Source organism: Cyprinus carpio, chromosome B6 (genome assembly GCF_018340385.1).
Source record: "Cyprinus carpio isolate SPL01 chromosome B6, ASM1834038v1, whole genome shotgun sequence".
Taxonomy (NCBI): domain Eukaryota; kingdom Metazoa; phylum Chordata; class Actinopteri; order Cypriniformes; family Cyprinidae; genus Cyprinus; species Cyprinus carpio.
In genome coordinates this window covers 17,147,870-17,160,833 of record NC_056602.1, presented here as the reverse complement: position 1 = coordinate 17,160,833, position 12,964 = coordinate 17,147,870, and the positions used below count along the sequence as shown (strand labels likewise).

At 34.9% G+C, this 12,964-nt stretch overlaps 1 protein-coding gene across 4 annotated transcripts in view; it reads left to right on the top strand.

Moving 5' to 3' along the window:
* LOC109063240 (cAMP-specific 3',5'-cyclic phosphodiesterase 4B-like) overlaps positions 1–12,964 on the top strand; it is a 164,814-nt gene that overhangs the window by 100,397 nt on the left and 51,453 nt on the right. Inside the window, exon 1 of one of the 4 annotated variants that reach the window (XM_042725966.1) lies at positions 9,061–9,344. The exons of the other annotated variants lie outside the window; for them this stretch is intronic. Coding sequence (XP_042581900.1) covers positions 9,253–9,344 — 92 coding nt within the window. The 5' untranslated portion in view covers positions 9,061–9,252. Of the gene's footprint in view, positions 1–9,060; positions 9,345–12,964 lie in introns of those variants that run through there. 4 annotated transcript variants of the gene reach the window in all.

Here is a 12,964-nt window from a genome sequence, read left to right as displayed (position 1 = left end):
AATATTTATAATAATTATTATTCTTGAGCACCAAATCACCATAGTACAGTTAATTACAAGAATCGTGTGACACTGAAGACTGTAGAAATGGCTGCTGAAAATTCAGCTTTGCATCACAGGAATAAATTGCATTTTAATAAATGAATATATTCGAATAGAATAGTAACTTTAAATTGCAATAATATTTTCAATCAAATAAATGCAGCCTTAGTGAGCATAAGATACTTCTTTCAAAAACATTTAAAATAAAATCTTGCTCTGCAAAGTTTTAATAACGTCTTTTTGGGAAATAAAGCATTTTTCCACCTTGTTAATGAAATATACAAACTAAAAAAAGTAAGTGACTTTCTGCATCCTGTTTATTACCAGCAAATTCAGGAATCAAATGTAAATGTAAAAGTCATTTTTAATTTAATTCTCAATGATCACCAGCTCTGCTTTAAAAACCATCACACGTCTTGCTTTATAACCATAGAATTTATCGAACCAGACAGATTGTTATTATTAACCATCATCATCATCTTTAAATTTGGTCATTTAGAGACCTCTAAAGGGAATTAGTTTGCACTTATCTTAATATTTGTAGTGGTTTAATTCTAACATGAGAAGCATTTGGAGCAGTGGCAGTTCTCGTGTGCTCTGAAGTGATTGTTCCTCTGAAGATACATCACGCTGAGATGAGTGTTCCTGAGTGCACGCTTCGCTCTTCTTGGAACGACCCACATTTTCCGCTTATACACACAGCACTCCGTGAGCACTCATAAGAGCATATGAAAATGAGTCTTCTGCATTTCTAATGCCTTGTGAAATCTATTTCATATTGATTAGGAGAATGTCAAGAGTGATTTACCATAGCAGAGGATGTAAAGTGGGGAGGATTGCTTAACGCTTTTGCAAATGCATCACAAAGTGGGATTCCCATCCGTTTGATGCTGGTCATGTGATCTGTCTTTCCCAGAAGCCTTTTTTGTCCTGGTTTATAGTGTCTGCTAAATGCCAGTAAACGGAATAGAATCTAAACTATGTTATTGCATTTAATGATGAAGTTTTATTGGTCATTTAATTTTTATTAATTAGGAATTTAATTTAATTAGGATTTTAGAAGAATCTATTAAATGCTGTCCTTATGTATGTGATTGTGATGCAGTTTTTTTTTTAAGTGTAATATAAAGTAGTTTTGGAGGGGCATCTGTCCAGATGAGAGCCAGAAAGGAGAAAGAGCAAAATATCAGTCATCTGATGCCTTAGAGTCATGGCAACGGAAAGATCTTTTGTTTAGCTTGCGTCATTCCCAGTGCCACGCAATGGACCCAGTTCAGCACAGACTTGCAAATTAGCAAGCACATATGCACCTCTGTTTCTGTTTGCTGGGCTTGAAGTTAAATCTTCAGTCTTTTATCTGCAAACAGGTCAAATCCCATTCTGCTGAACACATTTTATACACATAGAAAGTCTACCAGGCGCACATCAAACATCTGATGCAGGTCGTCCTGTGCATTTAGCCAGTAAGAATCGTCTTAAATTGCCACTGTAAGACAGTCAAAGTAGATTGTTGAGTGACTTTGATCATTTCTATTCCACATATCCTGTTATTTTTAGTGTAGGACAACATGAATTGGTTTGTAAGTGTGAGTCATATGCTTATTAAATAAGTACTCCACAGTACTCCATAAAATAAAAAGCAGATTTGATTATTTTTTCAAATGAAGCATACTGCATTTGTCTTTATGAAATTATTTCCATTTCTAGATAGATTTATGAAGGTAAGGGTTTAAAATATTAAATTTACTAAGGTCCCACTAATGCTCACCAAGCATTTATTTGATCATAAATACAGTAAAATCAGTATTGTTATAAAATATTATTACAATATAAAATAATTGTTTTTTTTTATATATTAATACATTTAAAAAAAAAAAAATTCTGTGATTGCAAGGTTGAATTGTCAAAAGTCTTCAATGTCACATGATCCTTCAGAAATCATTTTTATATACAGATTTTGAGCCCAAGAAACCTTTCTTGTTATTTTTCAAAGTAAAAAACAGTTTTACTGCTTGATGCAGAAACCGTGATACTTTTTTCATGATACTCAGATGAATAGAAAATTTAAAAAGATTGAAATTTGTAATATTATAAAATTCTTCATTGTCACTTTGTTGCAATTTGATGCATCCTTTCTGAATAAAAGTATTATTATAATAAAAAAATTAAATAAAGATGACCTCATTTTTTTATCAGTAGCGTACCTTCATATAATAGCAAATTTAATTCAATAATGCAACTTTAAATAAATTAAATGCACATAACAATATCACAAGGAATTTTAATTATGTCCTTACTACCTTTCTGGGCCTTGAACGTGTCAGTTGCGCTGCTGTCTATACAGGGTCAGAAAGCTCTTGGATTTCAACAAAAATATCTTAATTTGTATTCTGAAGATTAACAAAAGTCTTACATGTTTGGAACAACATGAGGGTAAGTAATTAATTACATAATTTTCATTTTTGGGTGAACTATCTCTTTAATAATAGGTCCACTGTATCTGTTCTCCATTCTCAATGTTTGGCAACAAAGACAGCAGCTATGGTGCATGATAAATCTGCCTTTCAATTGCATTCATTTGCATGCCCTTAAATACATGAATCTAAAAAAGACAGTACTCTAATATACTACGTTATTATAGTAGATTAAGCTTGCACGTGTTGTTATCCACGCAGATCCTTAGTAAATCAGGCCCTTAGTCATGTAGCCAAATGTGTAATAAATTTCATGACGATGAGCTAATGTCCCAGTCATCTTCTGGGAAAAACATTGCCTCTATTTGGTTGTATCACTATTTACAACTAGTTGGGTCCAGAGGTTATTTCTGAATCACCATCAAATGTTTCCCGTGGGTTTGACACAGCCTTTGTGTGTGAGTGTGCACATGCACCTGTTTTATATAGGCTAGTTTATTGAACGGCTGTGCTATCTTGGCCTTGTTTCACAGTAATTTGTTAACCCAGCCAATTAGTGTGGCAACAGCACACCATCCACATTTGTCTCTGTCAAGCTGGCGACTGCATCACACATATACACACACACACATGCACACGCAGACCCTATACCTGTGTCAGATTCTTGCAACATTGCCAATAACTGTACCAGTGAAAAGCAGGATCCAGTTATCACCTCTAACCACAGAGGAGTACATGCTAAATACACAATAATGAAATTACTGCAAACAATTCTCATAATGACAATTATGTATTACTAGGGGGAAAAATACATTGCTCTATTGGCCTGTATAGCAATTTGACCTATGTTGTAAATCTACACCTAGTGTGTCTTGCATGTGTGGTTGGCTGTTAATATCAGTAACATGTGGATGACAACATGTTACTGATATTAACAGCCACCCACACATGCAAGACACACTAGGTGTAGATTTGCTTTGGGAGAGGCAAATGTCACAAACCTGGTTACCATGGAAACAAAGGCAGGACATTAACGTGATTAAACGACGAGGTTGTCTTGAGGACTTGCGTGAGCGTGACTAGCATGAGCATGAATATCACGTCATTGAAGTGTGGTGACGCTGTTTGCGCATCATCACGAATGCTGTGGATCTGCTGCATCCAGAGGAGCCAAGTTTTGCTAGTGATTTGTAGTGAATCATCTGTTATTTGCTGAACAAAACCACAGATGACGCTTGAAATGACAGGACTTTGACTGGCTGGCTGGATGGTTCTGTGTGTGTGCGAGTTTGACAGGAATGTGAGAAAAACTTCAGCCTTTGATAGTGTTTAATGGTAAGGTTTTTAGCTGCAGCATTAATATGGTTACTTTGACTTTGAGTAAAACATTGTTAGTTTAATGTTAATTCAGACCTAATGCATCAACTAATGTTAATTATTTAAACCTTATGTGAGAAATTCTTATTTTTCTTTTCATTTTTTTTTTGTTTACCTTTTTCTTTTAGTCTGACTGCTACAGTAATAGTCTATTAACTCTTTGTTTAATGTGATGAATTCCTCCTGACATGCAAGTTTGAGCCTTGGATGGAGAGTGATCTTGAAATGAGAGAAAACTCAGACGCTCCAACAGAGATCTCTTCTTGTTCCAGCCATAATCATGCAGCTTCGCTTCCCTCTCCAATTTCACTGAACACTGCTCACATACTCTGGATGTGCGGACACACAGTAGAAAAGCTCAAAATGAGCTCCTCTGCCAAAATGGGGTGACTGGACATTTTGTTGATTCAGGAGCACCATCATTTTATAAGGCCATTGTTCAATTCCTCCTCCAAAATTGGTTCTCTGACCTAATCAAATGTCATTACCTTGGAAGCAGCACATCACTCTCAAACAAATTGCTTGTCTAATGGGCAAATTTCTATGGTAGTATGGTTTTAGTTTTTTCATAAATTGTCTAATGGTGCTTCGGAGATAAATTCATGCGGAAGAAGCACAATCACCTTGACAACTTAAGCCTAATTCAGAGTGAGTTCAAAAGCACAGTTATACAAATCTGATTAGAAACTGAGGGACCATTGTGTCTTATGTTCAAATGCTTTTGTCCTTGCATTAAAGCCTAGCTGAAGAAACTAGGGACTAGTCCAAGCAGCATATGGCATAGACGTTGCCAACAGGATAGGCCTTTGGCAAGTTTGAGTGCACTCAGCTTCCATCCCTAGAGTACATATGTGCAACAGCTGTGTTTCATGTTCCAGCCTTTTGAGAGCCAAGTCCATCTCTAAGATGAATTTCCAGCATGGGTTTCTGTGTCTGAAACAGGTATGGTCTCAGGTGGTTTCTTTCACTGTAGTAAAAAGCACCTGCAAAAGCCTGACCCAGCAAGTTTGCCTCCTAAGGACACACCTGCACATTTTGATGTCCTTTGCTCTAACAACAAGCAATTAATAAAAAACTATGTCCAATTTTTATCTAGCACCTGAATTTTGCTGTTAAAATTCCATGGTTTCCTTTTATGACAGACTAAGATTACTCAAGAAACAGAAAAAATGTTAAAACTAGGGCTGTCAACTAATTATGTTTTTTTTTTTAATCAAATCAGTTCAAGTCAAATTAAAGCATTAATAATCTTATATAACTATATTAATAATCTTAAAAATAACTGTGTACAGTGTATTTTACTTTTAAAATGAAAACTTTGACAGCCCTGATTCCAACCCAAGGCTGATATCAATCACTAGAGGCAGTCTACATTTTTATTTTGTATAGTAGGGGGTTAAAGACAAAAACATAAACTGCTCCCTGTGTAAATTCATAACGTGAGAAAGTAAATAGATTTGTATAAATTATTATTTATACATGCTTTTGCCAGGATATAGAAAAATATTTTCAATACTTCAGTCATTCGGCGGAAAAAAAATATTAATTCAGTTGCGTATTATTAATAATCAGGCACTCCAATATGAACCAGTTAAAAAAATATATAAATAATGCATAATCAACATACAAAACCTCTTAGCTTAGAGATCTTTGTACTACAGAATGCTGAATATGTAAGTATGTGTGAACTAGGCTTTCACAATATCAGATTTTCACTATATTAATATTGTGGCCAAATTAATTCACAATAATGATATCGCAATATCTACAGTGTTTAACTTTATATTAAGTGGCCTTAACTACTGTGCACATTTAAATTAATCATTTGGTACAATGCACTTATTGAGTTCAGAGAGAGTTTGTAACCATAACTGTACAAAAGCATACAAAGAAATAACTTACTGTTGATCTGCACTTCCTTCCTTCAGACTTCCTTCTCCTTTTTTCTGGTGTTTTTTTTTTTTTTTTTTTTTTTTTTTTTTTGGCTGGTGGCCATCAGCATTAAGGTACAATTATGTTTTAACATGATTTTCATTATTTATTAAATATCACAGTTAGCTGTGTTCTGGACTGAGTTATTTTGAGTCTCAAACCTCCCAGTAACCATTTACAAAAATAGATAGCTAATGCTGCTGATGTTGTGTGCTTTAAATGATTTATGGCATCTAACACTGTATAGCTGTTCAGTCAGCCCTGTTTCATTCTGAGTCATTTTGAGCTGGTAACCATGACATAGATTTAGATATGATTGACAGGTGCAGCTTTACTCAATTTTTTTCATTTACTGACCTCTGTTTCTTCAGAATAATAATTGACATTTTATTCTTCTCTTAAGTTTAATTTAATGTAGATACTGATAATTCCTGACCAACAATTGTTCGCACATCCAAACATATATGTGACCCTGGACCACAAAACCAGTCTGAAGTCGCTGGGGTATATTTGTAGCAATAGCCAAAAAAAAACATTGTATGGGTCAAAATTATCCATTTTTCTTTTATGCCAAAAATAATTAGGATATTAAGTAAAGATAATGTTCCATGAAGATATTTAGCAAATTTCCTACCATAAATATATCAAAACTTAATTTTTAATTAGTAATATGCATTGCAAAGGACTTTATTTGGACAAATTTAAAGGCGATTTTCTCAGTATTTTGATTTTTATTTTTATTTTTTGCACCATCAGATTCCAGATTTTCAAATAGTTGTATCTCGGCTAAATATTGTCATATCCTAACAAACCACACATCACACATCAATGGAAAGCTTATTTATTTAGCTTTCAGATCATATATAAATCTCAATTTCTAAAATTGACCATTGATTTGTGGTCCAGGGTCACAAATTTTTATCGTTTCATATATGTTTTTTTATTTGACATTGGTTTTATGTCTAATATCTTTGCAATGCAGTTTCATTTTCACAGCTGTAATTCAGAGTGACAACTTGTGAAATTGTTGTAGTTATTTTAATAATTCACAGATCAGTTCACAGGCTAATTGCAAGGCAGTTACATATATCTTTGTAATGGACAAAACAGGGCTAAATATTTAAACACCTGTTAAGAATATTTGACTGTTGCAGTAGGTATCATATTTTGAAGAAAATCTATTTGTTGTTCATATTAGTGTTTTTGAACAAATCTTAAGTGAATGAATTGATCTGGTTCATTTCCATGCATTTCATTCGTAAACTAACTGAATGAACTAGGGCATCTCATTCATGAATGAACTGGGACATCTTGATTTTGAACAAACTGAATGAACTGGGGCATCTCGTTTGTGAATGATGATCTGTTCACGACTGTCGTTCGATATGTTAGTCTTGTTCAAAATGTGTAAAAAATACTGATGCTGTGCACAAAATGATATAACAATTTTATTTAAACATGGTATTGAAATTTGTTATGGCTATTATTCTTGTTTTTATACTTTGATAAAAGTAATGCTGAACAATTTTAGCAGATTTGTAGACAGTGACATTTTAATATTAAATAATAAAACTTGTGAATGACTTGAGATTCACTCAGCACACATAAGGGCACTGACTGACACAAAAAGTCAGCAACTGGTGTTTATACAGTTTGCTACTTGCAGAAAGAGCCACAGACGAAATCAGTAAACAAATGTGAATTGATCCTTTTAGTAAACAAACTGAATGAGATGAGATGAGAATCAATATCCCTACCATTGCTTTGTATCAGAACCTAAGGAGGTTTTACCGCAAGCTATTTTTAGATGAGGATTGTTTCAGAATAAGAAGATGACAGCTTGCGACACATATAATAATGAATAAACATTTTCATTAAAGGAAGAAGTGCATTTAATTATAAACACATGTTGACACTTAACTGAAAAGTAACAACAAACACAACATCAGTGCAAATCATGCAAACATCAGTAAACAATGATGTGGCCTTAGCATGATTTATTCATACTGTGGTGGTGCATGCTTGGGAAAATAGTGGGAGAGAAATGGATGTGAGGTGCCTATAGTGAATTAAAAGTGAATATAGTGAATTTCAAAGAAAAGTAAGGTTTCTTTGAAAGAAGTCTCTTGTGCTCACCAAGGCTGCATTAATTTGATCAAAATACAGTAAAAACGATAGTGTTAAATATTAAAACTGTTTTCAATAGTAATTCCAAGGTCTTTCATGAAACTCTAGATGACACAGACTGGTGGGTCCTTAACATAAACTGATGATATTCACAGCGTTAAACAACTTGGCATAAGCTGATTGGTTCATGTTGCATACGCAGCCAATGAGCTTGCTGCCTTACATTTAAATGTCTTGTTAGCATTCGCTTGAGCATTTTGCAATGCACTTTCAGAGCTTTTATGTTTAAATGGCTGGTTACCATTTTAGAGTTTATAGATCTGCTAGGGGTTATTATATACTATTTGTGCAGCAGCATTATATCTTAAATACTCACATCACCATCTCGGATTTAGACAAAATCTACAACAACAACAATAACCTACAGCAGCAGCAGTGTAGCAGATCTATTCCACAAAGACCAAATACTGTACATTAATAATATCGATTACCATGCAAAAATCTCCCGAGATTTATAACATTCCCAATTTGGAATGTTATAAATATCAGTTTTGATAAATTTAATGCATCGCTGGTGAATAAAAGTGTTATTTAGTATTATTATTCTTACTATCTATCTTACTGACCTCAAACTTTTACTTAAATGAAAGCTTTGTTATTAGTATCCACTAAAAAACTAGATTTTCAGAATCTAAATAAAGCTACAGTAAAAAAATCAAAAAATAGTCCTAAATATAGAACCGAAATAGCCAGTCAGGGCCAGAGAGATACCAAATAAAAGGGATCATCTGCTAATCTCTCTCCTTTAGAACAGAAAGATACAACTATAATGGATTTTGGATAAAGCATAAATCCTCTGAGACTGTCAACACCACAGAGATCAGCAGGGAGTCTGGTTTCCATTTTCTAGACTGTTACCATGTGTACAGTCTACTTGTTGATAAAATCCATCAGAGTAACATTTAAATTGTGCAAGAAAAATAGGCACGTGTCTTCTGTCTCTAAGTGCGACTGGAAACAGACTTACTGACTGTGTGATTTCCCCCCGCACTCCGGATCTTCTTGTTTACTGCTGAGCAGAGGCCACCGTCTTCCTGTTTTTGAAAGTAAAGAGCTGCGGTAAGAGACTCTGTAAGAGACTCTGTTTCTGCCAGGTGCGAGTGGACCTATGTTACTCAACCCCCTGAGGAGGTAGAAGTGTGACCGACTGACAATGCAACCAGAGACTCCCACTAGCAGATACAGTAACCCTCTCTCTGCTGCCCTGAGTCCCTCCAGGCGTTTTTGAGTGGTGGAAGGATGAGTTTAGAGTTCAAAGAGCTTCCATTGGATAACAGCTGAATCTGTTGGGAATTTAAATATGACGGATTTAAACCTGTCGGACAACAAGAGCTTTCTAAAGTCGTGTCTGAGTCTGGGTACCTACTCATACCGCCGGCACTCTTGGGTCTGGTAAGCACAAATGTGGGAGTAAGGTTGCAACCGCTGCAGCCACCTGTTCATTTGTTTGGATTCGTTGACTTAGCTTGCGTAACTTATAATGGCAAATCAAACTAATTTATGTTCTAGTTGCACAGAGTTTTGGGAGCAGAATGTTAAAAATTGGATCTTAAACTCTGTGCCCTCACAGTTTTTAGGTTATCTGTTCTTTGTATAAGGGGCTTTTAAGGATTTTGAAAGCCTACATGGCACCCTTTAACACCAGCACACTGAGATCCAGGTGGATGAGGTTTACTTTTATTCGTGCAGAGGAGACTTGGCAAGACAACGTGGTTGTCAAAAAACTATTCCCCAGTCATTTCTTAGAAAAGAGAGTGAATTTCTTTAAAAAATCATCTGTTTTGCTCTTGAAAATGTATGACCTTTTGCCACTCTCTCTCAGCTTGACATATTCTCATCGCTCTCTCTCATTGATAGCCAGGCTTAATGGAAGAGCCAAGTGGGTTCATTTTGTGGTTGATTTAGTGCTTGCTTAGTATTTTTGAATATATTTAATTTAACATAGCAGTATATTCTATATACTATGATATTCAGTGTATTTGTCTCCTCTCTAGACTACACTGAACTAAATAGGTGTTTTAAAATAATTTCAGAAGCTCTTCCTTGAAAGAGATGCTTAAAGATGCACTTTTTTGTTTGTTTTGTTGGTTGTTATGAGAGTTGCCTTGGATGTTATACTGACACCTAGTGGCTGGATGACGCACCTTGCAAAAACAAAAGTGTCTGATGCTGTTCCAATAGAAATGGATAATAGGTGTCGTTTTTTGCTGGTCGTGTGATCTCAAAATGGCTGCCCCCATGAGGGTGACCCTCTCCACCTAAAAGAGTAAAGACCTGTAATAAGTGGCATGGTCGTAGCCAGGGTTTGAAAATTAGCGAGGTCTGGGGTGGTGTTAACAAATACAACTCATTATATACACTAAACACTTTAAAAGAGACAGAGATGTAGATGTTTGTGAAAGATGTTTTCTCTGTTTTGGAGGGAAAACACTGTTAAACTATACCATATTTATTGCATCAAAATGTGTTAATATTTTACTATAGGTTAGGGGTGGATAATTTTATCAGTTGTTTATTAATCATGCAACAATACATATACTACTACTGTATACTGTAATTAGCTATTACTGAATGAATGAAATAGCATAAAATTCTTTGTGGCTAGTGTTTGTGTATTTCATTTCATTCTGTAACTTGCTTGTTCTGCAGATCTGTGTTCTAGTGTTAAATGTTTTTGACAACGTTGATAGCATTTCTGACGGATAATATCATGATATTTTTTGTATTTGCCGTACTGAATGTGCTATCCTGTATTCAGTAACCTGTCTGTGGGCTCTTTTGATTACTGTCAGATTAAGTCCCGGTGATGCAGTGTTGCCAGATATTGCTATAAAACAAATAAAAAACAACAACAACAACATAGTTTTTTAAAAAATTATTTCAAATCATTTGCAAATAAGATAAAGATATCGCTTAAACCTAAACAGGAACTTCCCACTTTATCAACTTTCTAAAGGGTCAAATAAGGTGGAAAAGCCAAGTCCAGAAATGCTTGTAATAGCAGGATCTGGCAACAGGGCTGTTTCTGCACATTCACCCATGACTCTCTCAAGCCTTGTTCACTCCAACAGTGTCTCGGAGTGATCATTTTCATATGACGGGCGCTAAACCTTCTTGCAAACTGTCTAAACTTAATTTTACATGCAGACACTCATATCAGGAGTTTTAATTAGCAAACTAGTCATTCAGAAAACTAATTTTATTTTTGAACATGAAAAATTTACCGGGGTCCAGACCTCATAGCTGGCTACAGGCCTGATTAGTTGATATTAATTATGTTAATTCAGCTCAGTTTTACAATTTAGTTATCAATTGTTGTAAGATAGACTGTTGCTTATATATGCTTGTATTCTGTTTGACAGGATTAGGTACACATGCTCCCCAGAAGTAATTTTTAAAAGCTGCATACAGGTACACAGAAGGCAGCTGTCATGCCTGTATGGCAGATCAGCTTACAGCATGCCTTGTGACAGGGTCATAGAACACTCTGCTCTGCACATATCATGTCCAACAACAGCCCTGACCCCTCTAACAGTTTAATATAAGTGTCTGATATGGAAAAAGCTTAATGTTGTTGTTATAGCATACAGTACATTCAGAAAACAGTGAAATCAGGGTAACTTGTGGATTGAACTAACCTACATGATTTTTGAGTTTGTACAATTTTGCTGTTAAAAAGAAAGTATCAACAAGGTTTTACAGTTTCCATTTTAATTATTACATTTAATCTAGAAAATGCACTGAATTAAAAGAACAAATAGATATAGTAATATAGAGTTTTTTGGATATATGCTATAATAGAAATAAAATATGTGACAAATACTGTAATACAAAGCACCTTGGCATGTCTTGTAAATACCATGGTATATGAATATATTAGTCAATTGATAATGTGGCACATACTGTATATTAAAGTTCCATCTAAAAGGACCAATAGATACTACCATGGTTTTGTGGACATATATTGTGGTAATACCATATATTTCCATCTAAATATACCCTTATGTAAGTATTCATGGGCAGGTTAAGGCCATAAAATCAAGTAGTTGGATAGGCAAAACATAATTAGCTAAATTTCATTCTGCTTTAGCATGTCAGAATTGTTTATTATATGGCTTTTTAATTTGTATTTAAATAAAATATTTATTTATTTAATAAAATATAATTAAAATTTATTTTAAAATAATACAAATAAAATATTTATAACCTAATATACTGTATGACACTTTACTGTACTTGTACTTGTACTTGTACTTGTAGTAGTATAGGGTAGTATACAGTCAGTCACTATGACAAACACACACACACACACACACACACACACACATGTTGTTTTACTGTAATTGTAATTGTGATACACAAAACTTCTGGTACAGCCTTTACTGATCTGATCAGGTATTGTACATTATCCCTTATAATACATTTTTAACTCATAGTTAGCATTTTTATGAACTCTTTGACTAACTGACATTAGAAACATTACTATTACCAGTTCAGCCACTTTTTTAAATCGACTGGAAATGCAATTCACAGCTCCACATCCCTATACCTCCACTTCCCCGTCTCACCTCCGACCTAAGTGAGATTTGAAATTGCCTGCATTACAGATGGAACTGATCCCAGTGCTTTAATACAGTCTGTTTGCTCAATTATGGAATACATTACGCATAAAGCAGCAGGCACCTGATAGGGTTGCATTACTCAAGAAAATGAGAAGCGGTTACGTGTCATTTTCATGATCAGCAGGCAGTTATCCTAGCAGCTGAAAGTGCTGCCCTGTGTTTGTGCCAGTCAGATAAGCTTGTATAGAGTTAGCGGTGAAAGGTGAAAGCATGTAAATTGGGTCCACTGGGCTCTCAGATAGCCGGCTTCACAGTGGGAGTCAAGTCCTGTTGACTTCTACCATTCACCTCTCCATCTTCCCTACCCTTTCCCATCTGGAGAATATCACCCCTTACTCTACCATTTCATTTCCCCCTTGCCCTCTAACACTCATTTCCACAAGTTCTTTT